The following is a 17422-nucleotide window of genomic DNA, read 5'->3' on the forward strand; positions in this document are numbered from 1 at the left end:
CCCAATCCCATTCTGCATCCAACAATCTAAAATCCCAATCCTAAACCCAATCCCATTCCCCATCTAACAACCTAAAATCCCAATCCTAAACCCAATCCCATTCCGCATCCAACAATCTAAAATCACAATCCTAAACCCAATCCCATTCTCCATCTAACAATCTAAAATCCCAATCCTAACCCCAATCCCATTTCCATCCAACAATCTAAAATCCCAATCCTAACCCCAATCCCATTCCCCATCCAACAATCTAAAATCCCAATCCTAACCCCAATCCCATTCCCCATCCAACAATCTAAAATCCCAATCCTAACCCCAATCCCATTCTCCATCTAACAACCTAAAATCCCAATCCTAACCCCAATCCCATTCCCCATCTAACAATCTAAAATCCCAATCCTAACCCCAATCCCATTCCCCATCTAACAATCTAAAATCCCAATCCTAACCCAATCCCATTCCCCATCTAACAATCTAAAATCCCAATCCTAACCCCAATCCCATTCCCCATCCAACAATCTAAAATCCCAATCCTAACCCCAATCCCATTCCCCATCCAACAATCTAAAATCCCAATCCTAACCCCAATCCCATTCCCCATCCAACAATCTAAAATCCCAATCTAAGCCCAAACCCATTCCCCATCTAACAATCTAAAATCCCAATCCTAAACCTAATCCCATTCCCCATCCAACAATCTAAAATCCCAATCCTAACCCAATCCCATTCTCCAGACTCTGCTCTCTACACTAACTAGCTCTATTTGGGGGGGACGGGGCTGGGGCGCGTGCACTGTTCCCCGGGTAACGCGCGCGCATTTTCCGAATGGCTAGCCTCCGGGGCGCGTGCCCGCCGGCCTGCGCGGGGACGCGCCCTGTGTTGATATTTGAACAGGAGCCGGGCAGCAGGAGGCTGGAGCCAGGCAGCAGCAGGTTTGTACAATAAGGCAGAAAGATCAACTCTTAAAACATTATCTCCAACATTAAACAGGTGGGGTGCGTTTGCAGAAGTGCAAAATATTAATGTTTACTTTGTTTAAAAAAAAGTTATAGGCATCATAACATTTTTGTTACAAATGTAATGCTCTTTATTTAAGATTTTTTTTAATTTCTCGACACCAGAATAGAAAGACTCTTTTTTTAGTCAGTTATTCCCACTTGTCCTAAAGTTTCCTCAAGTCCTGATAACTTTTTTTAAAAGCAGAAATAAATGGCTTCTTGCTTCCTAGAAAGGAACCTGTACAAAGCAAATCGAAACTGCAAATTTAAATTTTTTTTAAATCACAGGGAATGTTGAAAATACACAGCAGCAACTGAAATGAGGTGACTATTTCTGGATGGGGTCTAAGTTCTGAAGAAGGTTCTGTCTCTGAAACATTCATTTGCATTTTCTCCTTTAGATTTGAATGGACCTGTTGTTTATTTGCAGTATTTGCTGTTCTTACTTTTTACATAACTTTAAAATTTCACAGAGCTCAGTTTTTTCCTAAAATTTATGCCGCTTTCTAAATTTTCTTTCTTTCCTTTAAATTCATTTGTATACTATTTCTCCAGTAATTTGAAGCTTTGTTTTTCTAATTAAATGGCCCCTTGTCTCTCGTGGAATTAAGAAGCCAGACATTGATATCCGACATTAAAACAGAAAAGGCTGGAAACACTCAGCAGGTCAGGCAGCATCTGTGGAGAGAGAAAGAGAGTTAACGTTTCAGGTCTGTTTCTCTCTCCACGGATGCTGCCTGACCTGCTGAGTATCTCCAGCATTTTCTGTTTTTATGTCAGATTTCCAGCCTCCGCAGTATTTTGCTTTTGTATTGTTGTCTGGCAACTGCTTCAAGCCAATTTATTGAAACAACTTTTGTTTTTAAGAATGACAACACCACTGTGAAAAGTTAACTTAATTTCAGTATCACAGGAATATAGGAATCGCTAGACGAGGACAGGGCAAGGTCCTTCTAGTTCACCTTCTCCCATTCCGTTAGTCGCCTGATCCAATGCTAATGGAGTTGTTGACCAATCACAGCGATCAATCTCGATCAATGAGTCAAAACAGACCCAGACACGAGGCGAGGAAAACCCCCAGCGGTGGAGAGCGTTGGGAACCATAGAAAGAAAGGAAAACTTGCATTTCTATAGCGCCTTTCACGACCACCGGACGTCTCAAAGCGCTTTACAGCCAATGAAGTACTTTTTGAAGTGTAGTCACTGTTGTAATGTGGGAAACGCAGCAGCCAATTTGCGCACAGCAAGCTCCCACAAACAGCAACGTGATAATGACAAGATCATCTGCTTTTAGTGATGTTGATTGAGGGATAAATATTGGCCCAGGACACCGGGGATAACTCCCCTGCTCTTCTTCGAAATAGTGCCATGGGATCTTTTATGTCCACCTGATAGAGCAGACAGGGTCTCAGTTTAACGTCTCATCCGAAAGACGGCACCTCCGACAGTGCGGCGCTCCCTCAGTACTGCCCCTCCGACAGTGCGGCGCTCCCTCCATACTGCCTCTCCGACAGTGCGACGCTCCCTCAGTACTGCCCCTCCGACAGTGCAGCACTCCCTCAGTACTGCCCCTCCGACAGTGCGGCGTTCCCTCAGTACTGCCCCTCCGACAGTGCGGCGTTCCCTCAGTACTGCCCCTCCGACAATGCGGCGTTCCCTCAGTACTCCCCTCCGACAGTGCGGCACTTCCTCAGTACTGCCCCTCCAACAGTGCAGCACTCCCTCAGTACTGCCTCTCTGACAGTGCAGCACTCCCTCAGTACTGCCCCTCCGACAGTACAGCACTCCCTCAGTACTGCCCCTCCGACAGTGCGGCACTCCCTCAGTACTGCCCCTCCGACAGTGCGGCGCTCCCTCAGTACTGCCCCTCCGACAGTGCAGCGCTCCCTCCGTACTGCCTCTCCGACAGTGCGACGCTCCCTCAGTACTGCCCCTCCAACAGTGCAGCACTCCCTCAGTACTGCCCCTCCGACAGTGCGGCGCTCCCTCAGTACTGCCCCTCCAACAGTGCAGCGCTCCCTCAGTACTGCCCCTCCAACAGTGCGGCACTCCCTCAGTACTGCCCCTCCAACAGTGTGGCGCTCCCTCAGTACTGCCCCTCCAACAGTGCAGCGCTCCTCAGTACTGCCCCTCTGACAGTGCGGCGCTGCCTCAGTACTGCCCCTCTGACAGTGCGGCCCTCCCTCAGTACTGCCCCTCTGACAGTGCGGCGCCCCCTCAGTACCGCCCCTCCGACAGTGCAGCGCTCCCTCAGCACTGCCCCTCCGACAGTGCGGCGCTCCCTCAGTACTGCCCCTCTGACAGTGCGGCGGAGCAGTACTGCCCCTCCGACAGTGCGGCGCTCCCTCAGTACTGCCCCTCCGACAGTGCAGCACTCCCTCAGTACTGCCCCTCCGACAGTGCAGCACTCCCTCAGTACTGCCCCTCCGACAGTGCAGCACTCCCTCAGTACTGCCCCTCCGACAATGCGGCGCCCCCTCAGTACTGCCCCTCCGACAGTGCGGCGCCCCCTCAGTACTGCCCCTCCGACAGTGCAGCGCTCCCTCAGCACTGCCCCTCCGACAGTGCGGCGCTCCCTCAGTACTGCCCCTCCGACAGTGCGGCGGAGCAGTACTGCCCCTCCGACAGTGCGGCGCTCCCTCAGTACTGCCCCTCCGACAGTGCAGCACTCCCTCAGTACTGCCCCTCCGACAGTGCAGCACTCCCTCAGTACTGCCCCTCCGACAATGCGGCGCCCCCTCAGTACTGCCCCTCCGACAGTGCGGCGCCCCCTCAGTACTGCCCCTCCGACAGTGCAGCGCTCCCTCAGCACTGCCCCTCCGACAGTGCGGCGCTCCCTCAGTACTGCCCCTCCGACAGTGCAGCACTCCCTCAGTACTGCCCCTCCGACAATGCGGCGTTCCCTCAGTACTGCCCCTCCGACAGTACAGCACTCCCTCAGTACTGCCCCTCCGACAGTGCGGCACTCCCTCAGTACTGCCCCTCCGACAGTGCGGCGCTCCCTCAGTACTGCCCCTCCGACAGTGCGGCGCTCCCTCCGTACTGCCTCTCCGACAGTGCGACGCTCCCTCAGTACTGCCCCTCCAACAGTGCAGCACTCCCTCAGTACTGCCCCTCCGACAGTGCGGCGCTCCCTCAGTACTGCCCCTCCAACAGTGCAGCGCTCCCTCAGTACTGCCCCTCCAACAGTGCGGCACTCCCTCAGTACTGCCCCTCCAACAGTGTGGCGCTCCCTCAGTACTGCCCCTCCAACAGTGCAGCGCTCCTCAGTACTGCCCCTCTGACAGTGCGGCGCTCCCTCAGTACTGCCCCTCTGACAGTGCGGCCCTCCCTCAGTACTGCCCCTCTGACAGTGCGGCGCCCCCTCAGTACCGCCCCTCCGACAGTGCAGCGCTCCCTCAGCACTGCCCCTCCAACAGTGCGGCGCTCCCTCAGTACTGCCCCTCCGACAGTGCAGCACTCCCTCAGTACTGCCCCTCCGACAATGCGGCGCTCCCTCAGTACTGCCCCTCCGACAGTGCGGCGCTCCCTCAGTACTGCCCCTCCGACAGTGCGGCGGAGCAGTACTGCCCCTCCGACAGTGCGGCGCTCCCTCAGTACTGCCCCTCCGACAGTGCAGCACTCCCTCAGTACTGCCCCTCCGACAGTGCAGCACTGCCTCAGTACTGCCCCTCCGACAGTGCAGCACTCCCTCAGTACTGCCCCTCCGACAATGCGGTGCTCCCTCAGTACTGCCCCTCCGACAGTGCGGCGCCCCCTCAGTACTGCCCCTCCGACAGTGCAGCGCTCCCTCAGTACTGCCCCTCCGACAATGCGGCGCTCCCTCAGTACTGCCCCTCCGACAGTGCGGCGCTCCCTCAGTACTGCCCCTCCGACAGTGTGGCGGAGCAGTACTGCCCCTCCGACAGTGCGGCGCTCCCTGAGTACTGCCCCTCCGACAGTGCGGCGCTCCCTCAGTATTGACCCTCCAACATTGCAGCACTCCCTCAGTACTGCCCCTCCGACAGTGCAGCACTCCCTCAGTACTGCCCCTCCGACAGTGTGGCGGAGCAGTACTGCCCCTCCGACAGTGCGGCGCTCCCTGAGTACTGCCCCTCCGACAGTGCGGCGCTCCCTCAGTATTGACCCTCCAACATTGCAGCACTCCCTCAGTACTGCCCCTCCGACAGTGCAGCACTCCCTCAGTACTGCCCCTCCGACAGTGCAGCACTCCCTCAGTACTGCCCCTCCGACAATGCGGCGCTCCCTCAGTACTGCCCCTCCGACAGTGCGGCGCTCCCTCAGTATTGACCCTCCAACATTGCAGCACTCCCTCAGTACTGCCCCTCCGACAGTGCGGCGCTCCCTCAGTACTGCCCCTCCGACAGTGCAGCACTCCCTCAGTACTGCCCCTCCGACAATGCGGCGCTCCCTCAGTACTGCCCCTCCGACAGTGCAGCACTCCCTCAGTATTGACCCTCCAACATTGCAGCACTCCCTCAGTACTGCCCCTCCGACAGTGCAGCACTCCCTCCATACTGCCTCTCCGACAGTGCGGTGCTCCCTCAGTACTGCACTGGAGCGTCAGCCTAGATTTTTGTGCTCAAGTCCCTGGAGTGGGGACTTGAACCTTCTGACTCAGAGGCATGCGTGCTACCCACTGAGCCACAGCTAATACTGTATAGGTCCAAAGTCACCTGTTCTCCGGAGCACGCTACACTTACCACACGTCATGTCTCAAATTACTCAGATACTGGATCCCAAATAGTTGGTTCCGCATCCCTTCAAGCCAGCTGCAGTGATTGGCTGACTGGGAAACCAGGCCTGGTGCATATTTCCAGGTGAAGCCTGATCAACACGGCCAGGTCTTGCACTCTGCACGTTGGAGCTGCCCATGTTCCTAGCAACAATGTCGTTCTGACCCCCCTCCCCTTACTATAAATTGACTTGGAATGTTCCACATTGGCTCGCTAACATGGAGTTATTGGGTGACGGTTTCAGAATTAAATCCCTGTCCATTAATTTATGCACACTCTGTGCTTGTTCCTTCATTCCTTTAGCTCTCACTTGGAAATTAACTGCACACTTATCGGGGCAGGGTTTAGTCGATGAGTATTTCCCCCCTGTGGTGTAGTACTAAGCCATACTGATCAGGAAGGTCCGTGCCCGAGTTCCAGTCTGTCTTGAGCTGGCCGTTGTCAGTTGGAGGGCTGCAATTGACTTCACTTCCCCAGCCTAAGGAAAGGAAAATTCAGCCAGGGTTCCCCGCTCCTGATTGCTATCGAGTGAGTGCATGCTGAAACGTGCATGAACAGAGGACGACATGTGTGAACCCAGCAGTGATGTCCCATGAATAGTTCATCGAATCTTACAGCACAGCAGGAGGCCATTCGGCCCATCGTGCCTGTGCCGGCTCTTTGAAAGAGCTCTCCAATTAGTCCCACTCCCCCTGCTCTTTCCCCAGAGCCCTGCAAATTTTTTCTTTTCAAGTATTTATCCAATTCCCTTTTGAAAGTTACTATTGAATCTGCTTCCGCCGCCCTTTCAGGCAGCGCGTTCCAGATCACAACAACTCGCTGCGTAAAAAAAAAAAAAAAATCTCCTCCTCTCCCCTCTGGTTCCTTTACCAATTGTCTTTTGACCCTATACTCAAATACCCCGCTGGCATTCACTCTCCAGGCTCAATTTAGAAATAGCAAGTTGGACCAAGTATCAGAGGACCGCAGGTACTGAGAAACCGTTCTCTCAGTATGAGGCTTTGTAAAAGTAAGGGGGAAATAAACCTGTGGGTGAGGGTGGGGGAGCTTAACCCTTATTATTAATAATAAAAACAGAAAATGCTGGAGAAACTCAGCAGGTCAGGCAGCATCTGTGAAGAGAGAAACAGAGTTAACGCTTCAGGTCGATGACCTTTCGTCAGAACTGGAAAAAAGCAGACCTGCTTTTTTCTCAGTTCTGACGAAGGGTCTTCGACCTGAAATGTTAACTCTGTTTCTCTCTCCACGGATGCTGCCTGACCTGCTGAGTTTCTCCAGCATTTTCTGTTTGACGTAATAAAACTCACTACGCACTTGCTTTGAGTATAAAGCAAGGCTTCAATCAACTTGTTTCAGAACATGGAGGTCTAGTTGTACTTCACTAGTTCCTTGTCTTACAAAATGTCCCTGGACAAGCTGGGCCCACGCCCGAGTATTTATACTCCTTGGACGGCGCCACCAGCTGGCCGTCCAGCGTTATTTCATGAATAGTTTCTTTATGAGGATGAGATTTATGACACTTATTATTTCAAATTTCCAGCATCCGCAGTACAGGAAACTCTTTATTATCCAGCACCAACGGGACCGGCGTGGTGCCGGTTTATCAAAAAGTCCGGATTACAGAGGTATAGTTAAAAGGTACGAGAGCTCCGTACACAGCAACAAATCCAGGCTTCCCTGTTGCTTAGCAACATGTGCAGGAACTCCAGCCACAGACCAAGCATCCCTGTTGCTTAGCAACAAGTGCACGAACCCCAGTTACACAGCCACAGCTCCAGGAACTGCCATTAATATGAAGTAAAACTTACCTGAACCTACTCCTGAATTTTGCCGGTTAACAGAGATTTCCGGTTATTTAGGTGCCGGTTAAAAGAGAGTTTCCTGTATTTTGCTTTTGTATTAACCCTTATTGTCAGGTTCTCCTCCCCTTGCTGAAGCCCTATAGCATTCGCTAGCTGATTGCCGAGCAGGATGTTCCCCAGTCCTACACTCTTTGTTTAGCTGCTAGGCGGTATGGTGAGGCTGCTTGATCGGCAAAACAATCCCAACTTGGCTAAGAGGTTGTTGGCGCAGGGAACCAGGCCATGTCAGCGGACAATTATTATTCAGCGTTTCTTCATTGCTTGCAGAAATGGAGGAAAATGTTATCAGTGGACACGATGTGGTGTCGTATAAAAGGAAGGATAAGCCCAAATGTGTCTGCTCAATGGAGGTGGTCAACACGGAGCCAAAGGGGGCCCACTGGACCGAGAGCGAGCTGCACCAGTTAATGGGGCAGCCCCCGCATGAGAAGCAGAGGAAGGAGAACCAGCTCTTCCTCCCTGCCTCGGCCTACTCCGGCTCTTCGACTGTCCAGGCATCGCAGGTCTCCGCTGTGCCGCCCCCGAGCAGCAGCATGTTCCCGCCGCTGCACCAGGGGAAGCTGGAGCAGTCACACGGGGCGGAGGATGAGCTGCCCCAGTACGATGTCACACTGATGGAAGAGAAGCTTCAACCAATAGAACAGCAGCTTCAATACCTGCTGAAGAAGGCGGAGGAGTTCCAGACACACCTGGTCTACAGGTATTTGCCCAGCTCACTTTTATCTTTGTTCTCTTCTCACAGAGGTAAAGTTTCATTCAATTTTGTTTTCTCCCTGGGTTTTTTTTTTGCCCAATTCCTCGTCCAGTGGACTTTCTGTTTCTGCAGCTGTCCATGACCATTGGATGTGTTCTGCCTCTCCCAAGAGGCGGGGGAGAGGAAGGAAGAAGCCTTTAGTCATGAAGCTCCAGTCATCATGGTGTGGGGCTGGCTTGATGGAGCAGCTGGTCTTTCCCTGCCCGTTAATTTTAATGTCGGTGACATGAATCTTGCCATTCATGTCAAAATGACTTATGAAATGATACTGGGTGGCCTGCTGGTGGTGCTGTCCAGGGACAGTATAAACACTTGGGCATGAGCCCAGCTTGCTCAGGACATTCTTTTACAGGAACTAATGAAGGACACACTGTTGTAAAACAGTTGATTAAAGCTTTGTTTAACGCTTAGATCAAGTGCCTAGTAGTTTTCTTATGTCAGTCGGTACACCTGTAGTTAGCTACTCGCGAGCACCAGGATCTGCCGAGGTACCAAATCTCCCCTGTTGGGAGATGCCACATTATCTGCCCATCTCCGCCCCGTCTCAACTCATCTGCTGCTGAAACCCTCATCCATGCCTTTGTTGCCTCTAGACTTGACTATTCCAACACACTCCTGGACGGCCTCCAATCTTCCACCCTCCATAAACTTGAACGCATTTAAAAGTTCTAAAAGTTACCTGATTTACAAAAATGTGTCACCTGATGGACCCTCTCTCTGTAACCACAAACGCTCTCTTTGGGTAATAGGAACACAGGAACAGGAGGAGGCCATTCGGCCCCTCAAGCCTGTTCCACCATTCAGTGAGCTCATGGCTGATCTGTGTCTTCACTCCATCCACCTGCCTTGGCTCCATATCCTTTTATACTTTTGGCTAGGTATCGACCTCAGATTTAAAATTATTAATTGAGATCTAACCTACTGCTTTTTGTGGGAGAGAGTTCCACACTTCTACCACCCTTTGTAGAAACCTAGAAACATAGAAGATAGGAGCAGGAGCAGGCCGTTCGGCCCCTTGAGCCTGCTCCGCCATTCAATGCGATCATGGCTGATCATCCAAACTCAGTACCCGGTCCCTGCCTTCTCCCCATATCCCTTGATCCCTTTAGCCTTAAGAAATATATCCAACTCCTTCTTGAATATATTTAATGAATTGGCCTCAACTGCCTTCTGTGGTAGAGAATTCCACAGGTTCACCACTCTCTGGGTGAAGAAATTCCTCCTCATCCTGTCCTAAATGGCTTACCCCTTATCCTTAGACTGTGACCCCTGGTTCTGGACTCCCCGACCATCGGGAACAGCCTTCCTGCATCTAGTCTGTCTAGCCTGTTAGAATTTTATAAGTTTCAATGAGATGAAGAAGTGTTTCCTAACTTCTCTCCTGAATGGCCTGGCTCTGATTTTAAGGTGATGCCCCCCTTGTCCGAGACGCCCCCACCAGCAGAAAAAGGTATCTCTCCATCTACCCTATCAATTCCTTTCAAAACCTAAAAACCTCAATTAAATCACCCCTTAACCTTCTATATTCCAGGGAACACAAGCCTAGTTTATGTAATCTCTCCTCAGAATCTAAGCCTTGGAGCCCTGGGAATGTTCTGGTGAATCTGCGCTGCCCTCCTTCCAAGGTCAAGATCACAACCTGTCGTCCCTTGCTTCCCCTAGCTGCGAATATTTTGTCCTGCAGACTCCGGCACAGGCACGATGGGCCGAATGGCCTCCTTCTGTGCAGTATCATTCTATCGCTCTTTCCTCCAACGTGTTTAAATCAAGACTCGTTGCCTGAGATGCATTCAAAACTCATTCTCCTCAGCCCCTTCTTTCTTCAGTCTTTCATCTCCCCCACACCCTCCGAGCTTTTAATGAACCAAAGTGGTGCCACGCTACCGCTAAGTCTGGTCTTTTCTCCTATCTTGTTGATGTCCCGCCCTTCAGCAAGATTTCTCAAATTAAAAAAAAAATTACTACATAGAATTTATAGCACAGAAACAGGCCATTCGACCCAATAAGGGTTGTTCTCCTTGGAGGTTGAGAGGAGATTTGATAGAGGTGTTCAAAATCATGAGGGGTCTGGACAGAGTAGATAGAGAGAAACTGTTCCCATTGGCGGAAGGGCCGAGGACCAGAGGACACAGATTCAAGGTGATTGGCAGAAGGTCCAAAGGTGACATGAGGAAAAACTTTTTTAAGCAGCGAGTGGTGAGGATCTGGAATGCACTGCCTGAATGGGTGGTGGAGGCAGACTCAATCGTGGCTTTCAAAAGGGAGTTGGATAAATACTTGAAGGAAAATAAATTTGCAGGGCTACGGGGAAAGGGTGGGGGAGTGCTAGCTGAAGTGCCCTTGCAGAGAGCTGGCACGGGCTTGACGGGCCAAATGGCCTCCTTCTGTGCTGTGCCCATTCCGTGATTCTAATAGGTCTGTGCCGGTGTTTATGCTCCACACGAGCTTCCTCCCACCTCGCTTCATCTCACCCTACCAACATATCCTTCTATTCCGTTCTCCCTCACGTGCTTATCCAGCTGCCCCTTATAGTTACAGCGGTTCTGGTGCAGCATTGCCTTTTGTGGAGAGTTCCCGGGGCAGAATGGCTGCTGGGTCTGCTGGCAGCAGTCAGTGCACTCCAGGGGTAATTGATTGTGTGAAGCAGCCTCAGATGTTTCGCCGCACTAACCGTGTTCCCGTTAAGCTGCGGGGCCACGCGGCGGTCTGGCGCTCCCGCACAGGCTGACTGCCGGCCTTACAATTGAAAGGCCATGCGTGCACGCAAGTTTGAGTGGGCCACGGGGCCCGTTAAAGGGACCGCGCACCCGAAAAAAAACTATGGGGTACACTGCGCACTAAGGTGCTATATAAATGCATGGGGCTTTTAGAAACATAGAAAAATAGGAGCAGGAGTCGGCCCTTCGGCTCTTCGAGCCTGCTCCACCATTCACTATGATCATGGCTGATCCTCTATCTCAGTACCATATTCCCGCTCTCTCCCCATACCCCTTGATGCCTTTTGTGTCTAGAAATCTATCTATCTCCTTCTTAAATATATTCAGTGACTTGACCTCCACAGCCTTCTGTGGTAGAGAATTCCACAGGTTCACCACCCTCTGAGTGAAGAAATTTCTCCTCATCTCAGTCCTAAATGTCCTACCCCGTATCCTGAGACTGTGACCCCTCGTTCTAGACACCCCCCAGCCAGGGGAAACATCCTCCCTGCATCCAGTCTGTCCAGTCCTGTCAGAATTTTATACGTTTCAATGAGATCCCCTCTCATTCTTCTAAACTCTAGTGAATACAGGCCTAGTCGACCCAATCTCTCCTCATACGACAGTCCTGCCATCCCAGGAATCAGTCTGGTGAACCTTCGCTGCACTCCCTCTATGGCAAGTATATCCTTTCTTAGGTAAGGAGACCAAAACTGCACACAGTACTCCAGGTGTGGTCTCACCAAGGCCCTGTATAACTGTAGTAAGACATCCTTGCTCCTGTACTCAAACCCTCTTGCAATGAAGGCCAACATACCATTTGCCTTCCTAACTGCTTGCTGTACCTGCGTGTTTGAGCTGAAAATGGTTTACCAGCCCCAAAGACATAAAATGTACGTTTATAAACAATGAGATGTTATACAGCATCGATGCCTTACACACCCATAGTATGTAAACAAGGGCGTGACTGCTGCCAGCGCAGTTGAAGTTGTTGCGCACGCACAATTTCGGTGTTTTTTCGGTCGTTCGCTAACTGAAAAAAAATCTTGTCACCGTTACAGAGAAAACACTTCTCGAGAGAAAGGAGGGGCAGGGGCAGGGGGGTGGGGGGGTGGCGAAAAGAGATCACGACAGCCGAACAGAGCCGCGTCAGGAACAGCAACAACAACTTGTATTTATATAGCGCCTCTAATGTAGTAAAACGTCCCAAGGTGCTGCACAGGAGTATTATAAGACATAAAATTGACTCCGAGCCACATAAGGAGATATTAGGGCAGGTGACCAAAAGCTTGGTCAAAGAGGTAGGTTTTAAGGAGCGTCTTAAAGGAGGAGAGTGAGGCGGAGCAGTTTAGGGAGGGAATTCCAGAGCTTAGGGCCCAGGCAACAGAAGGCACGGCCGCCAATGGTGGAGTGATTATAATCAGGGATGCTCAAGAGGGCAGAATTAGAGGAGTGCAGATATCTCGGGGGGGGGGGCGGGGTTGTGAGGCTGAAGGAGATTACAGAGATAGGGAGGGGCGAGGCCATGGGGGGAATTGAAAACAAGGATGAGAATTTTGAAATCGAGGCGCTGCTTAACCGGGAGCCAATGTAGGTCAGCGAGCAACAGGGGGTGATGGGTGAACGGGACTTGGTGCGAGTTAGGACACGGGCAGCCGAGTTTTGGATGACCTCAAGTTTTGGTAGGGTGGAATGTGGGAGGCTAGCCAGGAGTGTGTTGGAATAGTCAAGTCTGGAGGCAACAAAGGCATGGATGAGGGTTTCAGCAGCAGATGATCTGAGGCAGGGGGGGAGACGGGCGATGTTACGGAGCTGGAAGTAGGCGGTCTTTGTTATGCTGCGGATATGTGGTCGGAAACTCATTTCAGAGTCAAATATGACACCAAGGTTGCGAACAGTGTGGTTCAGCCTCAGACAGATGTTAGGGGGAGGGATGAGTCAGTGGCTAGAGAATGGAGTTTGTGGCAGGGACTGAAAACAGGAAATGAAAACCTGCACCAGCAAAACACAGTAAACGTCCATTTTTATTCATTTTCTTCTCCTTTCCCATCACCGCGCACCATACAAATAAATCCCCGCAACCCTCCCCCCGCGAGAATATCATCCAACCCGCAATATTATTATACATTATTAAACCAACCCATAGCTCCATAGATTCTGTAGATTTAGGCCTGCGATATGACCATATCATTGTTGTGTCAGTCATGGCTCAGTGGGCGGCACTCTCTAGGTGGGAGGGGCTAGGAGTGAGCCAGGTGTGACTGGTTGCCTAATTGCAGCTGGGTGTCGGAGGAAGTTTTGTAAAAAGTTGGTGGAGGGTTTTGGGGTGTTGTTTTCAGGTTTTAGGGCCTTTTTGGCCCACAAAAACAGCCAGATGGCTGCTGAGGGGTCCGGAGTGCCGGGCCCCTCAGAGGACAATATTCCCGAGAAGAATTTTATTAGGGAAGAAACTGTGGTGAGAAGGGGGGAAAAAAAGGCCCAAAGATTTGGGCCGGGACCTCAGGAGGTTTGGTAAAGAAAATACAGTGGTGGTGCAATGTGAAGATAAGAAGATTCGAGCCTGGGATATAATCCAGGCGGTTCATGAGGACTGTGGTGAGGGAAGCTGTTTTGCCTGCCGACCAAAACCAAATGTGGGATTTGAGGTGACGGTCAGTGGCTGTGAGGAGGTGGAAAAACTGCTGCTCAGTCTGAAAGTTGGGGAGAAATTTTTGGAGGTGACTCTGCTATATTCAGAGGAGGTGGTGGTTTCATTTTTGAACTTGCCTGTGTACATCGAGGAGGAAGTGCTGAGCAAAAAGTTGGAGTCGTGGGACATTAAAATCTGTTCCGAAATAAAGAGGAGGTACTATCCGGGAACACGGGTAGCAGACGGAACCCGGTATGTAAAGGTGCAGTTCCCAGAGGGGGTGAGGTCTTTGCCTTACAGTATGAAGTTCAAGACACTGGAAGGAGTACAGTACTTTCGTGTGCTGCACGATAACCAAGTAAAGGTGTGTTACTATTGTCTGGGACATGACCATCTCGTAAGAAACTGTCCTGATACGTATTGTTACAATTGCGGTGAGTCGGGACATATCGCGCGGAGCTGCAAGGCGGAGAGCTGTGGGGTGTGTCGTAAAGGCCCCGCCCGCTGTGAGTGTGTGGCAGAAGGGAGCGAAATGAGTGAAGAGGAGATGGGAGAAGGAGCCGGAGAGGAGTGTGGAACGGCCGGAGGTGCGGTGCAGTCGGAGGATACAGCCGGTAAAATGAAGGAAAAAGGAGCACAGGAAGAGGCAGAGGTTGGCGGAGCGGAGATCGAGATGGAGATGGCGGAAAACACGGCGAGTGCTATGGAGGGGAACAAAGACAGCAGCGGGCAGCATGGGTCGAGTGCAGACTCGAGCCTTAGTACAGTTCGGCTCCCCCTGGGGAGTCTGGTGTCTGCGGGGGGAGAGGAGGCAGGAGCGGGGTGTGTGGTGGAAGTGAGTGCTCCGAGGAGAGGCGGGGAGTCGGATATTTTGGTGAGCGGGAGGGGGCAGGGCGGGGAGAGGGTGCAAGAGGCAGGAGCCTTAAAGGGACAGCAGAATGGGATCGGCGAGATAGAGACGTCAGAAGGGAACAATTTAGGTGCGCCATTGTCCCATGGAGTGAGGGAACAAGGTGCAAGGGTCGGAGGTAGAGATGTGGTCGAAGGGGGCGGCACAGTGGGAGAAACTGCGATAGCAGGAAGACTCTCTATGGGAGATGAAGTAACTGACGGGGAGCAGGATTATGTATCTGACGGGGAGCAGGCACAGGGGGTTGCAGAAGAGCTTGAGTGTGAGGAATTAGCGGGGGACAGAGACATGGAAGTCGGGGATGGGGTGGCATCATGTGGAAATGGAAAGGTTAGTGAGGGGCAGAAGGAGGGAGAAAGGGCAGCTCCTGGGTCCAAACTTAAGGCAAGGAAGAGGCTGGAACAGCAGGGAGGGGTCAAACAGGAGGGGAAAGGAGCCGGAGGCTGCAGGAAAAAGCAACAGCTGCCCGAAAAGTTGAGAAGGAGCATGAGAGGAGGGAAGAGCCAGAGATTAAATGATGGGGAGATTATTGGGCATACTTCCCTTCTTTGGAGCCATGATTACATTGGTCTCGATCAATGTGAACGGACTGAGGGGTGAGAAGAAATTGCAGCAGTTGTTGCAGGGTTTTAAAGGCACGGACTTGTTGTGTCTGCAAGAAACCTTTTGGGATGAGGATATTCTAGAAAGAGTTCAGAAGGTTTGGAAGGGAGAGGTGTTTGCAAGTTGTGCAAACAATAACCGTAGAGGGGTGGCTGTTTTGGTGAGTCTGTCCATAGAAGAGAACGTTGCCTTGGTGGACAAGGACACTGAGGGGAGATTTTTATGGCTAAGGGTAAAATTGGAGGGATTTAATTGTGATCTTTTTAATATCTATGCACCGAACGACCATTGCAAGCGTCGCGAGTTTTTTCGGGGGTTATTCACTGAAGTGGCAGAGGTGGAAAATCCTTGTATAGTGGGGGATTTTAATGTATTTTTATCTTGGATGGACATTTCAGCCCAGATGACCTTTAAAGAGGATAACTCCAGAGGGATGATTATAAAAATGATGGCAAATTTAAATTTGAGAGACTTATGGAGGGACCGGAACCCCATAAAAAGGGAGTTCTCCAGAGCAGGTTGGGTGGGTGATGTTTTAAAACAGAGCCGAATAGATTTTGTGTTAATGCGGGAAGGGTTAAGTTCGGAGGTGATGGAGCTTTATTATAAAAAAGTATTTTTTAGTGATCACTCGGCTTTGGTTCTTAGAATTAGGAACAGCAGAGTTAAGATCGGTTCAGGGGTGTGGATTTTAAACAATCAATACCTGAAGGAAAGTGCTTATAAAGAAGGGATTATAAATATAATAAAGAATGCTCGGAAGGAACTTTTGTTCTTGAAAGAAAGAAGAGTTTGGTGGGACAATTTCAAATATGAGGTAAAAGTTTTTTCGGTACTTTATGGGAAAAAGAGGGCGGCAGCTAACTGGCGTCGAGAAGAGAATATAAACAAAAGGTTTACGGATGTCTGTAAAGCAGTTGACGGAGGGGATAAGGGAGCTGAGACTAAGTTCCGGGTGCTAAAGGAAGAGTGGGAATTATTGCAAGCTGAAAAATGCAAGGGGGCCATTCTCCTTGCAAAGGCTAGAGATGCATTGGAGGGCGAAAGAGGCACTAGATATTTTCTAGAGCAAGAGAAGCTGCGACAGAGATTATCGTTAATTGAGGAGTTGAAGGTTGGGGAGAAGATTATTCATGAAAGTGAGGAGATTTTGGAGGCGGCTAGCAGCTTTTATCAAGAGCTATATACAAAAGAAGACATTTCCAATTTGGAGATGGAGAAGGTTACTGCTTTTATTGAAAAGGGTTTAAAGGAGGATGAGAGAAGCATGTGTGATAAAGAAGTAGGATTAGCGGAAATAAAAATAGCAATAAGTGGAATGAAGGGGGGAAAAGCCCAGGGTCCGATGGACTAAGTGCAGAATTTTATATGGAATTTTTTGAGATTTTAAGTCCATTGCTCTTAGAAGTTTTTAAGGAAATTAAAATTGTGGGAAGCCTGGCCCCATCTATGAGGAGAGGTATCATAAACTTAGCTTATAAAAATAAAGGGGATAGACGGGATCTGAAGAATTGGAGGCCCATCACACTATTAAATGTGGATTATAAGATCAAATCAAATCAAATCAAATCAACTTTTATTGTCATTGTTAGTGCACAAGTGCAGTACAACGAAATGTAGGCTTGCGGCTCCCGAGAGTGTACAATTTGGATTAGGACACTTAAACATTTCAACATACATTTGTACATATACATTAGCATAAATATGACCATAATAAAGTGCATCGGCAGATGTGCAGGCTTTAGTGTTTATTTGTGGAGTTCAGTAGGATGACAGCCCTGGGAAAGAAGCTGTTCCTAAATCTGGTCGTACGGGTGCGAATGCATCTGTAGCGTCTTCCAGATGGTAGGAGGGCGAACAGACTGTGGCTGGGGTGGGTTATTCTTGGCGAGGGTTATGGCAAATCGTTTGAAGGAGGTGTTACCGGAGATAGTTTGGCCCTCTCAGTCCTATGGAGTCATAGGCCGGGACATCACAAACTCTGTGGTCTCAATCCGAGATGCGATAGAGCTCATGGAAGAGAGTGGGAGGGAGGCTTATGTATTAAAGATAGATCAAGAGAAAGCCTTTGATAGGGTCTCTCATGAGTTTTTATTGAAGGTTTTGGAAGCATTTGGTTTCAAGGAAAATTTCATTCAGTGGATAAGGATTTTTTATTCAAACATATTTAGCTGTGTTAAATGTAATGGTTTTTTATCCAAGTATTTTCCGATACAGAGATCAGTGAGACAGGG

At 50.4% G+C, this 17422-nt stretch overlaps 1 protein-coding gene across 2 annotated transcripts in view; it reads left to right on the forward strand.

The window, feature by feature from the left end:
* Positions 1 to 904: 904 nt before the first annotated feature.
* The window catches only part of c31h19orf67 (chromosome 31 C19orf67 homolog), a 45889-nt gene continuing 29371 nt past the window's right edge, over positions 905 to 17422 (forward strand). For both annotated transcript variants that reach the window (XM_085971797.1, XM_085971798.1), the window contains exons 1-2: positions 905 to 990; positions 7864 to 8296. In XM_085971797.1, coding sequence (XP_085827923.1) covers positions 7866 to 8296 — 431 coding nt within the window. In that variant the 5' untranslated portion in view covers positions 905 to 990; positions 7864 to 7865. The remainder of the gene's footprint in view (positions 991 to 7863; positions 8297 to 17422) is intronic.

This window comes from Somniosus microcephalus, chromosome 31 (genome assembly GCF_052327205.1).
Source record: "Somniosus microcephalus isolate GS21.2 chromosome 31, FLI_Smic_1.0, whole genome shotgun sequence".
Classification (NCBI taxonomy): Eukaryota; Metazoa; Chordata; class Chondrichthyes; order Squaliformes; family Somniosidae; genus Somniosus; species Somniosus microcephalus.